General features: G+C 58.5%; 3 protein-coding genes across 14 annotated transcripts in view; 1 reads left to right on the forward strand and 2 right to left on the reverse strand.

The window, feature by feature from the left end:
* The window catches only part of RNF123 (ring finger protein 123), a 36,340-nt gene extending 32,193 nt beyond the window's left edge, over positions 1 to 4,147 (reverse strand). Inside the window, exons 1-2 of one of the 5 annotated variants that reach the window (XM_070237579.1) lie at positions 3,779 to 4,147; positions 3,198 to 3,344 (exon numbers count right to left, since the gene is read on the reverse strand). The gene's annotated coding sequence lies outside the window, so the exon portion shown is untranslated. Of the gene's footprint in view, positions 1 to 822; positions 1,471 to 1,634; positions 1,759 to 3,197; positions 3,345 to 3,778 lie in introns of those variants that run through there. The other 4 variants (XM_070237576.1, XM_005600658.4, XM_070237577.1 and 1 more) reach the window with 4 other exon arrangements.
* MST1 (macrophage stimulating 1) lies at positions 2,035 to 6,934 on the forward strand. 7 transcript variants are annotated; one of them, XM_005600659.3, is made up of 18 exons: positions 2,035 to 2,252; positions 2,909 to 3,056; positions 3,136 to 3,248; positions 3,332 to 3,446; positions 3,530 to 3,666; positions 3,747 to 3,867; positions 4,015 to 4,133; positions 4,315 to 4,483; positions 4,667 to 4,797; positions 4,884 to 4,986; positions 5,138 to 5,274; positions 5,367 to 5,402; positions 5,488 to 5,608; positions 5,780 to 5,857; positions 6,001 to 6,147; positions 6,229 to 6,335; positions 6,434 to 6,573; positions 6,700 to 6,934. In XM_005600659.3, the coding sequence occupies exons 1-18, from the start codon at positions 2,159 to 2,161 to the stop codon at positions 6,859 to 6,861; spliced, it is 2,178 nt and encodes a 725-aa protein (XP_005600716.1). In that variant the 5' UTR covers positions 2,035 to 2,158; the 3' UTR covers positions 6,862 to 6,934. The 7 variants fall into 7 exon arrangements, with proteins under 7 accessions (XP_005600716.1, XP_070093697.1, XP_014587163.2 ...); XM_070237596.1 differs by having other exon boundaries at positions 3,747 to 3,863; positions 4,015 to 4,140; XM_014731677.3 differs by lacking the exon at positions 5,780 to 5,857.
* A 658-nt stretch (positions 6,935 to 7,592) lies between these two features.
* On the reverse strand, positions 7,593 to 17,083 carry APEH (acylaminoacyl-peptide hydrolase). Of its 2 annotated transcripts, XM_070237594.1 has the most exons (23): positions 16,995 to 17,083; positions 16,544 to 16,745; positions 16,336 to 16,468; positions 15,658 to 15,784; positions 15,145 to 15,238; positions 14,970 to 15,045; positions 14,721 to 14,884; positions 14,417 to 14,554; positions 14,230 to 14,321; positions 14,112 to 14,152; positions 13,908 to 14,029; positions 13,317 to 13,377; positions 12,006 to 12,103; positions 11,313 to 11,364; positions 10,348 to 10,436; positions 9,791 to 9,929; positions 9,219 to 9,302; positions 9,055 to 9,135; positions 8,652 to 8,740; positions 8,352 to 8,542; positions 8,144 to 8,246; positions 7,955 to 8,061; positions 7,593 to 7,864 (listed from the first exon to the last, which is right to left on the reverse strand). In XM_070237594.1, exons 2-23 carry the CDS (start codon positions 16,553 to 16,555, stop codon positions 7,759 to 7,761), a joined length of 2,199 nt encoding a protein of 732 aa, XP_070093695.1. In that variant the 5' UTR covers positions 16,556 to 16,745; positions 16,995 to 17,083; the 3' UTR covers positions 7,593 to 7,758. The 2 variants fall into 2 exon arrangements, with proteins under 2 accessions (XP_070093695.1, XP_001497560.1); XM_001497510.7 differs by having other exon boundaries at positions 16,544 to 17,063.
* Between the last annotated feature and the right edge of the window lie 1,875 nt (positions 17,084 to 18,958).

Genomic DNA, 18,958 nt, shown 5'->3' on the forward strand with positions numbered 1-18,958 from the left:
ACTAAAGCATCCAAAGTGAGGTGGCCTATGGGCAGAGCCCCTGTATCCTCAGTTGTAAGCCACACTGGGTCCAGCTCATATCCAGAAGAGAGAACCCTACACCACATTCCCCCAAGTGTAGTCCACCATTCAAAGGCTTGGTGCCATCTCCAGCTACAAGTCTTGCTGACACCCAAAGCTACGACCTCCTTCCTCAGCTCCAAGATCCTCCCTTCTCCTATCCAAAGGCCTTCTAGTTTTCTTGTTTCCACTCATACACACAGCCTCCCACCCCATCAGAGCACCATCCCTGCCCAGTCCTCATCACAGACCCCATGGGTCTTCCCACTGCTGTCCATCCCTCACATATCATGGTGTTGCTGCTGCTGCTTCAGAAGCTGCACTGTCGTTTGGTGCCAGCCTCAATGATCAAGAGCTGTGCGGCCCAACACTAGCCACACGTGGCTATTTAAATTTGACCTAAAGTTTGAAAAATTAAAAATTCAATTTCTCAGTTATATTAGCCACATTTCAAGGACTTAGTGGCTGCATGTGGCTAGTGGTTACTGTACTAGACACTGAAAACAGAACATTTTCATCATCACAGAAAGTTCTATTAGACAGCAGTGGTCTAGAGCCTGGCCCTCTAGCACTGCCTTAGATAGCACTCACTTCTCTGCAGCCTAGTCTCTTATCTCACCCCAAACAGGCTCTCTGCTTCCACCACACACCCTTCCCCATTCACAGTCCGCACCACGCCTGCCCCTCGGGAAGGTGACTCTCCCGCCCTGCCGCCCACCGCAGGCCCTCCGCCAGCGTTCCCGGCCGCTGCCCCTCTCACACCAGGGCAGGCGCAGGACAGACCAGACGTGGTCACTCATTTGATTAGTAAACTTTCCGGACATCCACACCGGGTGTCAGGTGCTGAGGACCCAGGTGAGAGGCGGATCTTGACTTTGTTCAGGGGCTCCCTGCCACGTCGATCCTGTCCAGTTTCGCCGAGGGATCTGGGCTCGAAACCGAACCGACCCCATCTCGGAGCCCAAGGACGCGGAGGGCAGCGAATGTCCCCCCCAGTCGCCCCCGCCCGGCCCCAAGCTCCGGAGGATCCTCCAGGCCAGCTCCAGCCCGGAGTCCTGCAGCATAGGCTGCGACCCCCGCGCGACGAGCACCCTCGCACCGGACAGGCCGGGGCCGCGAGGGGAGTCGCGGGGGCCGCCGAGCTGGAAGCCCCGCCGCCCCTCACTCACCCCCAGCTTTGGCCTCGGCGTCCCGGCTCACAACATCCGCCCAGCCTCTCGGCTACGGCGTCCGTCCAGGGCCAAACCGCGCGCCTGTAGCGCACGCGCATCGGTCCGCACCCGGCCTCCGCCAGGGGGCCTCCTCTGCAGCCTCCAGCCAGGTTGTTCCCGGCGTCTGCCTCACCCCACAGCCCAGCCGCCTCCGAGCCCCGCTGGCACAGGAGGAGCTCTTGGTCCAGCTGTGTCGGAACGCAACGTCCTAACTGGGAGCCCCAGGCCGCCTATCTTAACTCCTACTCGTACTTGGAGGCTCGGCTCAGATGTCCTGTAGGACGTCTGAACGGCCGCACCTGCCAGGGTCCCTACTACCTCTCGCCCCACCTCCATTCCGGCCAGATGGGTGACCTCGCTTACCTTCCCTGGGATGGCACCTCTGGTGGGGCGAGGGGAGCCTCTCTGGGCTCTGCTGCCAGGGGTGTGGGCCAACCTGCCTACAGCTGGCACCGATAAGTCAGCAAAAGGGGCGGGCTGCTTTAGGGCTGGGGCAGGGAACGCTCCCCACTTTACAGGGATAAGCTAAGGCTCAGAAAAGTTTAACATCACCGCCCAGGGGCTGGAACTCAGGCCTCTGGCAGTGAATATGTCCACACTGCCCTTCCCTTCAGAGCAGCCCAGGCTGTAGGGGGGCTCTACCCCAACCCTAGGGTATCTCGAGTTTCCCCACTGAACCTTTCCAACACCTGCCCACTACAGAGGGCAATCTCTCAGGGGCTAGCTGTGCCAGAGTGAGGGCCCTTGCACCTCACCCAGGGGGCCTGAGGCCTGGCCCCACCCACATTCCTGCCACTGGGTCTCAGGTCAGGCCCCAGCAGGCCTGGGGTGGGGGTGTGGAGCCAGAGCCACCCAATCCCGTAGGGACAGGTTTCACAACTTCCCGGATGAGGCCTTGGTGGGTCACAGTGCAGCCTCCGGCCAGGAGAATGGGGTGGCTCCCACTACTGCTGCTTCTGACCCAGTGCTCAGGGGCCCCTGGTGAGTGCCCCCGACACCATCCCCATCTGCCTTCAGGAAGAGGTCGACCCCAGGCCCATCATGCTATTCGAGCCAGGAGCTCACTTTCCTACTGGGCATGGAGCAGTGAGTGACCTTGGCTTCTTGCACAGAACTGGGCAGCCCCAGGAATACATATATACACTGCTAATTCAGGCCTGCGTTAGAATATCTACTGTAGCATTGAGGCAGTGTTGGGACCTCACAGATGCATACACACATGCAGGCAGTTATTCCTCACAGGTCTGATCTAACCTAGCATATATTGTCATGCTGGTGAGAGCCCAGACTTGGAGTCAAAATGCCTGGGTTAGGCCTCTGCCTGGGTAGTATGACAGCTCTGAGCCTTAGCATTCTCATCTGAGAGATGAGATGGGTCAAGCTCCACAGGGCAAGCACCATCACCCACTGCTCTCATGGTGTATGTTTTAGACCTGAGCCTAGTGCCTTGCCCACTAAACAGGGGTGCTGGTGATAACCACCACATCTGTGCCTGCCTCTCCCACCCTGTACAGGGGTCTGACCCTTGAATGTGAGCACAGAGTCCATCCCAGAGGCCTTGTAGTTTTGATCCCCTGAAGGAACGAAGAGTGAGCATGCTGATATACAATGCACTGACATGCATGCCCACCCTGCAGGGCAGCGCTCGCCCTTGAATGACTTCCAGGTGCTCCGGGGTATGGAGCTGCAACACCTGCTACATGCAGTGGGGCCCAGGCCTTGGCAAGAGGACGTGGCAGATGCTGAGGAGTGTGCAGGGCGTTGTGGACCCCTACTGGACTGCAGGCAAGTGGTCACAGGACCTAGGTAAGACTGGGGGCAGGGGAACCTGGGCACTGGGTGACCCTGTGCCTCCTCCTCCCAGGGCTTTCCACTACAACGTGAGCAGCCATGGTTGCCAACTGCTGCCATGGACTCAGCACTCACCCCATACACGGCTGCAGCGTTCTGGGCGCTGCGATCTCTTCCAAAAGAAAGGTGAGTGGCTGTGGAGAAGGGCAGGCAGGGGATAGGGGTGATGGGGCCTCAGGCCTTCTTGACCGCGGATCTCTTGCTCCCAGACTATGTGCGGACCTGCATCATGGACAATGGTGTCAAGTATCGGGGCACTGTGGCCATCACCACGGCTGGCCTACCCTGCCAGCGCTGGAGCCACAGGTTCCCCAATGATCACAAGTGAGACAGACACCTCCCCTCTGTCCCTGCCTGGCCCGGCACCTGCCCTCAGCAAGCACTGTATTGCTGCTCTTTGCCCCTAGGTACACACCCACACTCCGAAATGGCTTGGAGGAGAACTTCTGCCGCAACCCTGACGGGGACCCGGGAGGTCCCTGGTGCTACACGACAGACCCTGCCGTGCGCTTCCAGAGCTGCGGCATCAAGTCGTGCCGGGAGGGTAAGCACCTCTGAGTTGAGCCCGGGGCGGGAGGAGCATGCCCACGCCCATCCACGAACCCACCGGCCCCATGTCCCCAGCTGCTTGCGTTTGGTGCAATGGCGAGGATTACCGCGGCGCAGTGGACCGCACCGAGTCAGGACGCGAGTGTCAGCGTTGGGACCTGCAGCACCCGCACGCGCACCCCTTTGAGCCGGGCAAGTACGCGCGGGCGGCTGGGCACCAAGGAGACCGCGCTAGGGGCGGGCCCAGGCCTTCAGGGGCGGGGCCGAATATAGGCGGTCGTTGGTCCGGGTCAGATAGGACCTGAGTCCCAGGGTCTTGTTCACGCCCCGCTACCGCCCCCAGGTTCCTTGACAAAGATCTGGACGACAACTATTGTCGGAATCCGGACGGCTCGGAGCGGCCGTGGTGCTATACCACAGACCCGCAGACGGAGCGAGAGTTCTGCGACCTCCCCCTCTGCGGTAGGGCGCGGGGCGGGGCCTAGGAGGGCACCTGGGAAAAGTGGGCGGGCGTGGCCTGGCCGGAGAAAGAGGAGGGGCTGGGCGTGAGCCGCCTGGGGACAGTCAAGAGTGGGGTTTGGCCTCAGCCCCAGTCCTGGTCTCAGCTCCCGCTCGTGCTCCGACCGGCTTCCGTCCATCCAAGGGTCCGAGACACAGCCACGCCACGAAGCCACGACCCTTGACTGCTTCCGCGGGAAGGGCGAGGGCTATCGGGGCACGGCCAACACTACCGCCGCGGGCGTGCCCTGCCAGCGTTGGGACGCGCAGAACCCGCATCAGCATCGCTTTTTGCCGGAGAAATACGCGTGCAAGTAAGGTGTAGGGCCGCCACTGGGGGCGTACTTCTGCGGGTGGGACCTGAGGAGGGCTCTGGGGCGGGGCTTGAAGGAAGGCGGGACCTGGGGCGGAGCTGGAAGCTGGGCTCCAGCCGGAGGCGGCCTGGCTTGCGGGCTGGCAGGCCGGGACCCCCAGGGCTGAGGGGAGCGCCTGCCCAGGGACCTTCGGGAGAACTTCTGCCGGAACCCCGACGGCTCGGAGGCGCCCTGGTGCTTCACATCACGGCCTGGCATGCGCGTGGCCTTCTGCTACCAGATCCGGCGCTGCGCTGACGACGTGCGGCCCGAGGGTAAGGCCCGAGCTGGGACTGGAGGCACAGAGCTGGATGGCTGGGGCGAGAACGGGCTGACGGCTGCCCCTGCCCATCCGCTGCAGACTGCTACCGCGGCGCGGGGGAGTGGTACCGCGGCTCGGTCAGCAAGACCCGCAAGGGCGTAACGTGCCAGCGCTGGTCCGCGGAGACGCCGCACAAGCCGCAGTGAGTCGGTCGGCAGGCCGGCCCCTCCCAGACCTAGGCCACAGGTCCCGCCTGGTCCTAACGCTAAGGCGGCACGCTGTGGCGTCTCAAACTGGAACCCAGCGGGAGTTGGGGATTACCCTGCTATGACTTGGCTCCCCCTCCCGCCTAGGTTCACGCCCACCTCTGCCCCGCACGCCCAACTGGAGGAGAACTTCTGCCGGAACCCGGACAGGGATAGCCATGGACCCTGGTGCTACACTACTGACCCGGGGACTCCATTCGACTACTGTGCACTGCGGCGCTGCGGTGAGCGCTGGCGACACTCCCCCGGGGCCCCGCCCCTAGCCTCCACCGCCAAAGGCTGGCTCTCTTAAAGTGGGTGAACTTGGGTCTTTCAGATGATGACAAACCACCGTCCATCTTGGAGCCCCCAGGTATGGACTTGGGCCAAGCCTGGGTCGGGACCCATTTGCCCCCCATCTCAATCCAGTCAGTCATGCGGCCCATCCCATCCACCAGTCCAGATGCTGTTTGAGAAGTGTGGCAAGAGGGTGGCTCACCTGGATGAGTGGCGCTCCAAGCTGCGTATGGTGGGAGGCCAGCCGGGGAACTCTCCCTGGACAGTCAGCTTGCGCAACCGGTGAGGCACAACTGCCTGTCTCCCCCAGAGGAGCTGAGGCTATATCCTCAGTACTTATACCAGCAGAGGGTGGGAATCTGTTCCTGGCCTCAGAGGTCCTAGCCAAGAGATGGCAGGTCCATCTTGTGTCCCAGGACTCACTGTTCCCTCTCCTAAACCCCACTCCTCCAGGCAGGGCCAGCATTTCTGCGGGGGGTCCCTAGTGAAGGAGCAGTGGGTACTGACTGCCCGGCAGTGCTTCTCCTCCTGGTGAGCCTTCCTGCGGTTTGGGGACCCAGTCCCACCCCCCTGCCTTCGTCTTCCCCTTAGCCACCTTCCCCAGGCAAGCCAACAGGTGAGCTTGGGGCAACAGACTATGAGTCACGACTGATCTAGCAGAGCTTCTCTCCCAGCCATGTGCCTCTCATGGGCTATGAGGTGTGGCTGGGCACCCTATTCCAGAACCCGCAGCCTGGGGAGCCAGACCTGCAGCAGGTCCCAGTGGCCAAGATGGTGTGTGGGCCCTCAGGCTCCCAACTTGTTCTGCTTAAGCTGGAGAGGTATGTGACAAAGTCAAGAGGGTGTGAGGTAGTGCTGGGCCTTGTGGCATCAGGCCCTGAGTGTCTTCATTCCTGCTAAAGACCTGTGACCCTGAACCAGCATGTGGCCCTGATCTGCCTGCCCCCTGCGTGGCATGTGATGCCTCCAGGCACCAAGTGTGAGATCGCAGGCTGGAGTGAGACCAAAGGTAAGGGCCCAATGCAGGAGCATGGACTGCTCCAGGCTAGAAGGCCCAGCCTTGGATCCTACCCAGAGGCCCTCTCTTTCTCATTCCCTTTACTGTAGGTACAGGGGACAATGCAGTCCTAAATGTGGCCTCACTGAATGTCATCTCCAACCAGGAATGTAATGTCAAACACCGAGGACGAGTACACGAGAGTGAGATGTGCACTGAGGGACTGTTGGCTCCTGTGGGTGCCTGTGAGGTCAGTGGCAGGGCCCCTGGCCAGCCCAGGGAGGGCATGGGAAGTTGAAAATGTACTACTTCTTCCCCAAGAGGGCTAGTCTCTACCATGGCCCAGGGTCGCCTCACCAGTTCTCCCACCTACTAGGGTGACTACGGGGGCCCACTTGCCTGCTTTACCCATGACTGCTGGGTCCTGGAGGGAATCATAATCCCCAACCAAGTGTGTGCACGGCCCCGCTGGCCAGCCATCTTCATGCGTGTCTCTGTGTTTGTGGACTGGATTCACAAGGTCATGAGGCTGGGCTAGGCCCAGCCTCAATCCTATGTGCCTTGGGGAAGACGAAGCTTCCTGTCAGACATAAAGTCACCTTTCCTCTTTACACATGTGCAGGGTACTTCTTAGGCTCTGTTTTAGGGAATGAATTGGCAACTCCTGGCTAGGACTTGGGTGGCTGGAGGCCACGTACCCTGGGCTGGGCATTCTGACCCTAGGACTACCTTAGCCCGTGAGTGCTGTGGAAGGGCAGGGCCTCTAGATACACTGTTGAGAGAAGGATGGTATAGGGCGGTTTCTTTTTTTTTTTTTTGAGGAAGATTAGCCCTGAGCTAACTACTGCCAATCCTCCTCTTTTTGCTGAGGAAGACTAGCCCTGAGCTAACATCCATGCCCGTCTTCCTCTACTTTACACATGGGACACCTACCACAGCATGGCTTTTGCCAAGTGGTGCCATGTCCACACCTGGGATCCAAACCAGCAAACACCAGGCTGCTGAGAAGGGGAACGTAGGAACTTAACCGCTGTGCCACCGGGCTGGCCTCAGGGCAGTTTCTAACAAAGGGCTGCAGCAGAGGGAGCTAGCCCAGTGGAGACCCAGTTGGCCAGGACAGGCAGTGGCTGAGCCTCTCACTGTCCCATCCCCTGTCACACTGGAGGTAGATGAGGTCTTTATGGCTACCACACCCAGGGCCCATGGTCTCTGAACCCCAAGGGTGAGGCTGGGGTTAGAGATGGCTTGATCCAAAGTACCAGCAGGAACTAGACTGTGTGTCCTCATTTATTATAACTATATAGCCCACATTCCTCGGCTCCCCCATCCATGAAGTCCAGAACCCAGGAAGCCTCTCACCACTCTGCCAGACCCTGGGGCTCTCCAGGAGCGAAGTGTGGCATAGGCCAACCAGCTTATGCAGAGAGGCAGGGCTTCAGGTGCCCAAGTGTGTGCGCAGCCAGAGTACAGCATTCATGAAGCTGTCCGACTCCACCTCCACCTCTGATAGCGTGTGGGTGCTTTTGGGATAGAGCAGGAGCCTGTAGACGTTGGGCAACGATGTTTCAGGTTGGAGGGTCCTCCTCTGCTCACTTGCCCACCAACTGCTATGGCTGTCCTGCTGCACTCACCGAACAGGCACCTTCCGGGCCTTGAGGGCACGATAATATTCCACGCCCTGCTTAAAGGGCACACGCCGGTCCTCCTGGCCCAGCATCAGTAACAGTGGCGTCTTCACCTGGGTATGGGGAGTGGTGGTGAGCAGGGCCCCAGGCCCTGGACGGATTGCCAGCCCACAGGGCAGGGGGAGAGCTGTGTACCTGAGGGGTGTACTTGATGGGTGACTTGTCTAGCATTTCGGCCCACACACTGAGGTCTGGTAAGCAGTCACTGCTGTAGGGGAAGCCAGCCTCCACCACACACCTGCAAGAGACTGAGCTGATGCAGTCCCAGGAGCTCTGGGGCCTTTGGGGGCTCCCTGGAGGTAAGGGGTAGAGGGAAGGGCAGGGACCTGTGGGGCACACCCACCAGTCAGGGATGTCAGTGGAGCCCATCATGGAGGCGATATTGATCACCGGGTTCCGGGCCACGCAGGCACTGTAGGTTTCTGGGTACTGACCAATCAAGTGACAGGAGAGGAAGCCACCATGGGAACCACCCATAAGGGCCACGCGGCCTGCATCAAAGTGTTCTTCCTGGAGCACCTGCTCTACTGCAAACTACAGGGTGGGGCAGAGTATGCTTCAGCCAGTTGCCTGCCCAGCTGAATGGAGCCACACCCCTGACAGTCCACCCTCCAGCCTGTCCAGAAGCCCCAGCCCCTGATACCTGTACGTCCTTCACATCCTGGTTGCCCACATTTCCTGGGAGGGAGAGGATGCTGTCCTGGCCAAAGCCCGTGGAGCCACGATAGTTCACTGGAGGTCAGGGAAGGACCAGACAGGGTGATCAAGTGACATTCCCAGCCCCCTGGACACCCTTTCACCCATCTGTGAATTAGGTGCTTGTGACCAGCTATACTACAGACTGTCAAGGTGAAGGGGCCAAGAAATTTGAGGCTGCTGCCCAGTGACCAAAGCACCCTTTTCATGGCAATTCCTGGTATTGGTTATCAGGACTTGGCTAGAGAGAGGCCTGGAGACTAGGGTGGCACCCATGGTGTTTGTACAAACCGGGCCCACCTCATCACCCCCCCACAGCCCTACCAGAGCCCCTGGCCCTGCTCACTCACCTAGTAGTACTGCAAAGCCCATCTTGCAAAGCATAGCTGGGAACAGCATCCAGGCAGTGACAAAGGAGGAATGGGGCCCCCCTGCAGACAGGGAGCAGAGGGTGAAAGAGCCAACTAGGAGGGGTGGTGGGAGGGCAGGGGCTGCTCTTAGGTCAGATGCTTACCATGGGGCATGACCACCATGGGCACCTGGGTCTTATCTGGAGGGTCGCTGGGCTGCAGAAGGATTGCTTCAAAGTCAAGGCCAGCTGCAGGGAGAGGGCAGCAGTCAGCAGGGCCAGTGCTACTGCTCAGGGGCTTCCCCCTCAAGGCCTCAGCTGTAGCTGCACGTCTGGGGCTGACCTCTGGAACAGAGACCTGGCCAAGGCAGCTCACACTATGACACATGTACCCCAGAAGGCTCACACTTCTGCCCTAGTCAGGGAGCCCAACTCTGCAGGCATAGCATTCTGGATGAGGTATGGTCACAGAGGCCTCATATAAGGCCTGTTGTCTTTAGACCTTTGTTTTCCCACCACAGATGATTTGGCCTGGTAATGCCCCGCTCTGATACCCAGAGCAGGTGCCCAGATGACTGGACACTATTCCCTATGACTGTCCACAAGAGGAACAGAAAACCTTTTAGAGGTAACCCCAGGAAACCCCACAATGTGAGACAAGAGGCAGAAAAGATGACCACAGATGCATGTGCTGGAGAACTTGGAGAAGGCATCCCTCTGTCTCTGGCCCAGCTCACCATACTGCACATTCTCTTGCTCTGGAGGTGGCTGTAGCACCCGGATGCCCCAGGAGATGTCAGGAATGGGCTCGGCCTCCTCCAGGGACACCCACAACACCGACTGCTCCTTCCCTGCAGGAGGCAGGAACCCAACTTTCTGCCAAGGGGAAAAAGTGTGTCACAGGTGGCCGGCTGCCTGCCTGCTCTTCCACCTCTGCCCAGAGTGGGAAGTGGGCAGCTCTCACTATGCTCGACCTTCTACCCATCTCCAGAGGGTACAGTATAACTCCTGTTGTGAGCTGGCATATACAAAGGTACTCATATACAGAAATACATATACCCCTTCCTCCTCAGCTTCTAAGCTCTGCTGTCTCCCTGTGGTGCATTATGCCAGAGGACTGGGAACTGTCCCGGGCACCATGCTCTGTACAGAGCAGATCCTAGTGCAGTAGTTCCCTCCCATGGGTGCCAGACCTTCCTGGACCATGCTGGGCTGTGCCCAGTTCCCCTGACCTGGAGAGCTCTGTTTGCACACAGAACCCCTGCCTCCTGGCCCGAAGTCCACCAACACTCACTAGGCTTGGGGGTAGGCTGGGAGTGGAGAACTGTACCACCATGAGGTCCCGGTCAATTGTGAGCAGCTTCCAGCTTCCACCTGATCCCCCTGGAGAAGGCAGATGTCACTAAGTGCCTGGCAGAGGCTACCACCTTTCCCACCCACTCCCTGCAAAGCCAGATCTCAGGCTGGAGGCTCTATGACAAGGTACCCCTTCCAGCCTGAGAAGCAAAGGGACTGACACAAACAAAGGAGCTGACACAAACACCCAACTGCACACAGCCCTGGGTGAGCCTTCTGCTCGGTCTGTTCATCTGGCAGTCCCTGGCTATGCCTGGGGACCACCAGACCACCATGGCACATCCACCCACCAGTTGATGACTGCAGTCTGCAGGGCTAGCAGCTAGGCCCAGGGAGTTGGGGGCGGGGTGTGCTGATTCTGGGCAGTGGGGTCCAAGGAGAGTCTTAAGCAAGGACTGTGCGATGAGATGTAGTTTGGGAGCAATACTTTGGTAGCTTTGTGAAGCAGCAGGTACAGTCAGGGCAGGTGGAGAATTCAAAAGATGTTTTAGGGGCAGAATCACCAGGCCTAGTCATATCAGCCAACACAGGGCTTCTCCTGGGCCCTGGGGTGACAGAGTTGCCACTGCCTGTGATGGGGCACCCGAGGTTTGGGGAGGGGGAAAAACAACTCTGGCAGATGTTGGCAAAGGAGAGTTTCGTAGGTTGGAGGAGCAGGGGTGGGTGCCGTGCTGAGGTGGGACCAGGACATGGACAGAGTTGAGCGCCGAAGGGCAGTGGAGCAGGGGAGGCAGTCTGTTGGCTGGGTAAGGGTCCTGCATGGGCAGGGTCCTCTTGAGACTATCAGTAAAAGCTGAGGAACAGTCAGTGATGCAGAGTGGCCAAGAGTGCCACTACTGCCCCACAAGCTCGAGCTCCAGTTCCACCCCTGGCCTGGCTGGCCCGTCCACCAGCCCTGCTCACCAGCCGTCAGGGAGGTCACACTATGCATCTGGGTGTCCACAGCAAACAGGTCCTGAAGCAGAAGGGAGGCCACGTGTGGCACCACATCCAACAGCCCTATGGGTCCCACCCCCACCTCCTTTCTACCCTCTTGGGGACCCCTGGGCCAGGCCAGGGCTGTGAGCAACTATGGCGACATCTACTCAGTGCAGTAGGGAGTGGCCTAAGAGCCTGAGTTCAAATCACAGCCCTGTCACAACTTGCTGAGTGACCTGGGCAAGGTAAGAAATGCCTTTGTGTCCTTTGAGCCAGCATGAGGATCAACTATCACAACCAAATGGAGCCTGGCACACTACAGGTATCCCCACCCCATCCCTGGGAGAAGGGATCTGTCCCATCTCCATCAGCTCTTTGTATAGTGTTCAGGGGCCCACCACAGTGGCAACCCCCTTGTCCTTAAGCTAGAAATGCCTGGGGGCAGGGGTTGCATCTCTGCCTCAGGAGAAAAGGCTAAGGGTTCTGTTGTGGGGCACCAGGGCAGCCACCCTCCTCATGGAAAAGTGAGTCCAGGACAGGGGCAGGCAGGGCCTTAAGGGGCTAGTGAGACTGTGTGGCTGGGCATTCCACCCAGGGGTGTGCATATGCTATGCCCCAGGCCCAAGGCACCTAGGGGATGGTTACAGGGGCTGCCTCAACATAATCAAGGCCCCTTACCTGGCGGCTGTGCTGAGCTGAGTCAAAAACCACTCTTTGGCTGTCAGCTGACCAGCATCCCAGAGGCAGAAGGTTGCAGTAGATCCCAGAGAAGTTCTCTGCAAGGACAGGAGGGCTGGGGGTCTTGTCCAGGAGTGGAGGTGTAGGGGGTCAAGACTGAGGCAGGCTGAGCTGCTGGGGAATTCACCCGGGACCCCTACAACTATGACAAAATGGCAGTCCCACAGATGGGGGCACCGTAGGTGAAGAGGAGCTGCCCAAAGGTGGGGGCTGAAGGGCAGAGGCCCTTGAAGGCCCAGGAGAGGCAGAGCTTAAGAGCTTCTGAGAGAAAGCATGGTGCTCAGAAGAAATGCACTGGCTTTCCTATGAGCTGCTCTTATTGGGCCCCTGGTAGGCACCAGGAGCTACAACCAAGATAACACCTGTCTATCTGTCCATTAGTGCTTAGCAGAGTGCCTGGTATAGGGAGCTGAATAAATCCTACTCTTTAATATCATCACTCATTTAACCCTCACTATAATCCTACAAAGAAGGCAGGGGCAACCACTGTCTCCATAAATGAAGAAATGGAAGCTCAGGGAGGTCAGGACACTGTCCAAGGACACACAGCTAATAAGAGGCAGAGCTGGGATTCAGACCAGGTCCCCCCCACTGCATCCCTGCAACCCAAAGAGATGATAAGGAGGCCATCGCTTGTCCACTGGACTCCTGGAACTAACCAGGTGGCCTCAGAAAAGAGACTCTCACCCCTCATGTCATTGGGATGGTCTAGGATCCCAAGCAGAGCTGTGAGCACCTGAGACTGCAACCAGAGCCTGTCGGCCAAGATCCAACCTCCCAGAGACCCCCGCTGACTCAAGGGCTTGCACTGGACAAATGCAGGGCTGGGGGGTAAGAGTGGGATAATGCAGCACACTTGGGCTTGGAGCCTCTAAAGTAGGACATTCCAACCTAGTGCACCTTCTGAGACCCCTTAAAGGAGCAGTGGCTTTAAGCAGCCACTGGAAAAACAAGAAAAATGTAACTGAGCTATAGCACAGGAATGAATGAAATCATCCAAATCCTCAGCCAGCTTGGGCTGCTCTGATCTCAGCTTTGGTCCAGTTGACTTCCTTCTATCAGAACCATTCCCTACGGTGATGACCCCACTCCCTGTGGAGGCTGGACATGGGGCTGGCCCAGCAGGGATGGAGACTTCAGAAGGGACCCAGGAAGGAAGAGTTGAGGCAGCTGACCCTGTGCAGGGATAACAGATGGTGGGAAAACAGAGCTGCGGACTCCATTGCACCCACCCTGCCACACACCCGTTACCTCCCAGCTGCCGAGGAACAACATCCACCACCACTGACGTGACCTTGGTATACCAGTCATACTGCAAGAGAACACAATGGTCAGGCCCACCAGGGGACTGGCAGTGCCCTCAGGGCACAGAATGCTGTACCCGTCCTCTTCTCTGATAGACCCGGGTAGCCTCAGGGAAGGGAGGAAGGACCTGAGATGAGCCTGATGTCTCTCCTTTCTGGTGACCTGGACTAGATGTCTGGAGGGGCTCTGACTTTCACTAGGGGCCCAAAGCTCTTCTTGGGTAAGGACAAAGACAGTAACTACCCACTATATCCCAGTCCCTTGCAGAGCCTGGCCACATGCAGATGACAAGCAAAGGGAGGAGCATTCTTGTAGACGGAGGATGCTCTCAAGGTAGTGAGTCTTGACAGTGCAAAGCCCCCCATACTGGTGCACTCAGCCTCCAGGCCCTGCCTGGAGAGGACAGGCAGAACTCATACCATCACTGCACCCAACACAGGAGATCCACTGAAGAGCCCATGGAGAGATGAAACTGAATCTTTAGCTTTCATCCACCATTCCCTCTTGCTGACCTCCCCCCACCCACCTCCAGCTCACCAGGCACAGCTGGCTACACTGATGATGGGGAACCAGAGATGGGTACTGCAGGTAGACGATGCGGCATTGGTCTGGGCTCAACCGGGGAGAAGAGACAGCCAGAGAGTCATCTGAGAGGAGCTCTAGATCAGACAGACATGTGAGTATCATGCAGGCTGGCAGGGCCAGTGTGTCAGCAAAGCACAGGTGGGTGCCAACACTTACCACACTTCCCCCCGATGAGGTCCACATAGTACAGGGCTGACCTGGAACCGCCAGAGAGACACTCAGCTTCAAGGCTAGCCTGAGCTGCAAGGCCCCCTGCCCTGCTCCACTTCCTCACCTGCGATTGGTGCAGAAGCGGATGCCCAGCCGGAAGGGCTCATGCCACCAGCCTACGAACACCACACCTGTGTCTCCAGGGGCCCAGAATGCCTATAAACAAGACCACAGGGCAGGTGTGAACAGGGGCAGTAGCTCAGGCAGGGCCCCCAGACTCCAGGAGTGATGTAGTCCAAGTCAGCACTAACCTGTCCAGGGGACACACTCTCAGGGACCCCCTCAAGCACAGAGATGTTGCCGCTCTCGACATCCAGCACGCAGAGCACAGGAGTGCTTTTGGAAACCATGTTTTCTCCCCAATCTTCGTAAAACACAAACTGATCACCCTGAGAACACAAGACACTGAATGCCCAGCCTGTCTTGCAGGAGCCTACCCTGCCCCCTAGAAGCCAGGGCCTCCCCAGTTCTGACGGGCACAGTGTGAGCAGGGAGCACACTGAGCCCTGGGGCTGCCCTGAAGTGCCTCCATCAACTAGCCACAGCCATGAGCACCTTGATGGCCTGGTCTGGCTTCTTCAGCCTGGCCATTTCATCATCGCTGCCACCGATGTCCAAGGCTTTGGTCTGAAAGAAGGACTCAGCCTTGGGGCGCTTCTTCTCTGCCACATACAACAAGTGTGTCTCCGAGTGTGACCAGGACAGGCAGCCAAAGCAGTCTGGGTGCAGGGAGGGCAAATCAGGGGGAGCCCTGGGTTATGGTTGCCCCTCCTGTCCACCCTGCTCACCAGCCAGCTGCCTCACCATCCTCATACACGGGTCCATGTTTCTCCAGTGCCGACAGGTTGAAGCTCTTGAGCTTTCGGTTCTTCTCCCAGACCTGAGGACATGTGGGCATCAGGGTGCCTGCCTCCCAACTGAATCTTAATTGTGGGTCTGTGCCCCTAGTTGCCCACCACCTGGTCTCATGCAGACTCACCTCCAGGAACTGCTTTTCCTCCCCAAGGCCCGTGCCTCCAGCCTTGCGCAGCACGGCTTTCATGGCGCCTGAAGGAGAGTCTCTGCTCAGTAGCCTGAAGAAGACACAGGGTAGAAGGTCAGGAATACCTCCCACCCAGTGATATCCCCATCCTGCCCCCTTACTGGCTACAGCCTCTTAAATAAGATTCTTGAGGCTTTGGCCCCACATCTGCCTCTGTAGCCCTTCTAGCCCCACCATGGCAGCTAGCCTTGCCTCTCTTCCCTGGGGCAGGGGCTCTACTCTCCCCAGCCTCCCTGAGCCTCCATGGGCTCTAGTCCAACCCAAGCTTGGAGCAAGCCTCCAATGCTTATCAGGCCATATCACTAGAGACCACATAAGCTACCAACGGGCAGAATCCTGGCTCCTGGCCTCCCTTCTGGGCCCCACCCGCAACAAGGGACATGGTAAGCATTCATAAAAGGCTTGTAGATGGCTGTGGCTTTGCCTGCAAGTTTCCTCCCTCAAACTTACTCCCCCCGGGTCTCCACACTGTTGCCCGCAGGCCCTGCAAACACCACTGAGTCCCCATCATGGAACACCAGGTACTGGCGGCAGAATCGGATGTTCTCCATGCGTTCCAGGTCCCTCTGAGTCCACTCTGCGAGGAGAGGCATGAGATTGCTCAACTTGACCTGACCAGCCCCACCCCACCCCCAGGAAGGTCCAGTCCACCTCCCTCAATCTGTCTCCAGATAGTCTGGGTGCAGGATGGACAACACTTGGTCACAACTCATGTCTAGGCCCACAGAGCCTGAGCTGATTGCATCTTGGAGAGGAACCACTACTGCTCCCAGCACCCACCCTAGAACCTTGAGGGCAGCCTGGCACATGTCTGGATACAGTGATGGGGATGAGCCGTACAAAGCCGACACCCTGTACCTTGGTCTAAATTCTACTCTCACATCCTCAACTCATGCCTTCATGGGCACCATCCCATAAGACTCTGAACAGCCCACCCCCCATATACCTGTGTGGGAAGACATCTCAGGGCGGGGGTGTACTCTCTCACCCCCACTCTCTCCAAGCCCCCTCTTCCTCCACCCATCCGTGAGCACCTATCAAGCAGCGAGCCTTCCACAGCCCCTTCTCTCCACCCGAGTGCACAGTCCCAGAATGGGCCCGCCACCCGATTCCCCTCCATACACACACCAGTGTGCACCGTCCGGTAGCGGCCCCCGTACTGCGTGGTGACCTCTGGGCCCAGGCAGGCGGCGCTCAACGCAGGCTGGCGGCTAAGGCCCCGGTACAGCGCCGCCGCCTCCTCGGGCTCGCTCAGCAGCACCTGCGCATGGGACACACCAGGGTCAGACCCGGCTCGGGCTGCAAGCACCACGGGAACCGCGGGCTGAGCCCTCACCTGCCGCTCCATGGTAGCTCTGGGCACCCGGGGCGAGGCGGGGCGTGCTGGCGCCCGGAAGTGAGGCTCAGGGGGGCGGAGCCAGGGGCGGCTCGGCCATGCTCCGCCACGCCCAGCCCCGCGGTGGGAGGAGCGGGACCTTCGACGAATGGGCGAGGACCGTTAGCGGAGGGGCGGGGCCTCGATGGCAAGGAAGCGGGGCCTGTGAAGGACAAGTCGGACCTTCGGACTCCGGAGTCCTGGAGGGGAAGGGGCAGGGACCTCGAGGAAAGGAGCAGACACTTGGGGGCGGGCTAGGCTGGTGAGAGGCGGGGTCTGTGGACGAAGCCCCAGGCCTGTTACTGGGAGAGGAGGGAGTGGGAGCTCCGAGGAGAGGGGGTGGCCCTATGGAAACAATACAGGAGCAGGTCTATAGGGTCGTGCGAGGTCTGAGAGGAATGACAGGGCTCACGTTGAGAAGGGGGTGAGATCTGAGTCAAGACTGGGCTGTGAGGCGAAAGGAGCTAGGTCGGACGGGGGTGGGCCCTAAGCATCCGGGGCGGGGCCTGAGAGGGATGCAGACCAATGAATCTTTGACGATGAGGGGTGGGGCGGGGCGGGGCAGGAACTGAGCCCAGTGAGGGTCAGGTCAACGAAATGGGAGGGTGAAGGGCGCGGCCTGCCCCAGCAGGGATCTTCCGCAGCTGTCGGTCTGTCAGGTCTCTCCTGGTGCATTATGAGGCCAAGATTCACCAGACGCTGCCAGGACGTGCTCTGGAGGGACTCCCAGACAGACAGGGAGAGAAGGGCCAGGTGCGCTCCTGGCTCCCTCAGGTGTGGGGCAAAGAAGGCCGGGTGCCTAGTTCTCAGGGTGTCGCCTGGGTTTATCGGCCGCCATGCCTATCCCAAGAGCTATCTGTCCCTGCAGCCCTCACCTGCCTGGCACAGTGGCAGCTTGCTGGGAATCGTGACCGGATGAACCTCTGCTTGCCTCCCCAGGCCTCAGCTCAAGCTCTTGGGTGCAGAGGGCCTGGTGGGGTCAGACTCCACTGGAACCAGAGAGCTTCCTGTGGAAAGAAGAACCTAGGCAGGCAGGATCCCTCAGCACAGTGGCACAGGACTGGGCAGGCTCTGATGGCAGAGGAGGGCAGGAGAGACTGGGCAGCAGTCAGGCCAGCAGGGATGCCCCCTCCTCCATATACCCTGAGCCTGGAAGATCTTGCACACCTCAAGGCCCTAGCTCCCTGCGCCCCACCTTGCCTTTGACTGAGATCCTACTTTCCTGGCCTGCAGCTTCCCCTTCCCCATCAACCACATTGGACTACTTAAGTAAAAACAGTCCCCGCTTTCTGAGGCCACTTGGATTTATGAGTACCCAGTATGTATAGGACTGTCAAGGCCAGAATGGGGAGCAAAAAGAGTGGCCTCAGCCACCAATATGGGTGGAACGGTTGGAAATTAGGGTGTTCATCACAACATTGTTTATAATAGGAAAACTGGGAACATGGTGCCTGTCCTTCAGGGTGTGGACAGTAGACTGGCTGTAAACTCATGGCACAGCTCTCTGGAGGCTGAGTGTTAGAGGATGCACATGTAAGTACCTGGGACGAACATGCAGGAATAAACAGTAGCCTAGAAAACAGGGGGTACTGCACCTCATGACTTCTGTTTAAAATGAAAAAGAATATGGGGCCAGACCGGTGGTGCAGCGGTTAAGTTCACACGTTCTGCTTTGGTGGCCCGGGGTTTGCTGGTTCAGATCCCGGGTGCGGACATGGCACCACTTGGCAAGCCATGCTGTGGTGGGTGTCCCACGTATAAAGTAGAGGAAGATGGTCACGAATGTTAGCTCAAGGCCAGTCTTCCTCAGCAAAAAGAGGAGGATTGGCAGCAGATGTTAGCTCAGGGCTAATCTTCCTCAAAAAAAAAAAAAGGAAAGAAAAAGAATAGAAAAATACAAACAGGAAGGACATGCATCAGGATATTAACTCTGGGGGAAAAGCCAGAGGCAAGGCTGATACTCTTTTCGTTTATCTGTGTTTTTAAAATTTTCTATCAGCTCTACGTTACTTTGGTAAGGAGGTTCTTCCGTCCTTCTAGGGAAGGACTGAGGTCTGGCAAACCCAGAAGAGTGTGGGAGTTGGAGTAGACACAGCAAGGCAGACAGGTGTAGGGCTTGTTGGCAGCACCAGGGGGCAGCACCTGCTCACCTGCTTCCCTGGAATCAGGCGGAAGAAAGCTGTGCAGCCTGGACACTCACAGGCAGTGGAGGCACTGTCCCTCAACAGTCTGCGCAGTAAACTAACTGCTCCCTCCAGGTCCAAACTTGGGATCTGCCCTGGGGTGCCTTTATGGAGGGCCTGTTGTCTTTGGGTGGCTTGGTGTGGACTCAGCCCTGGCCTTCCCCGCACTTCTGCCACATTGCCATTTCGCTCT

The sequence above is a fragment of the Equus caballus genome, chromosome 16 (genome assembly GCF_041296265.1).
Source record: "Equus caballus isolate H_3958 breed thoroughbred chromosome 16, TB-T2T, whole genome shotgun sequence".
NCBI classification, from domain to species: domain Eukaryota; kingdom Metazoa; phylum Chordata; class Mammalia; order Perissodactyla; family Equidae; genus Equus; species Equus caballus.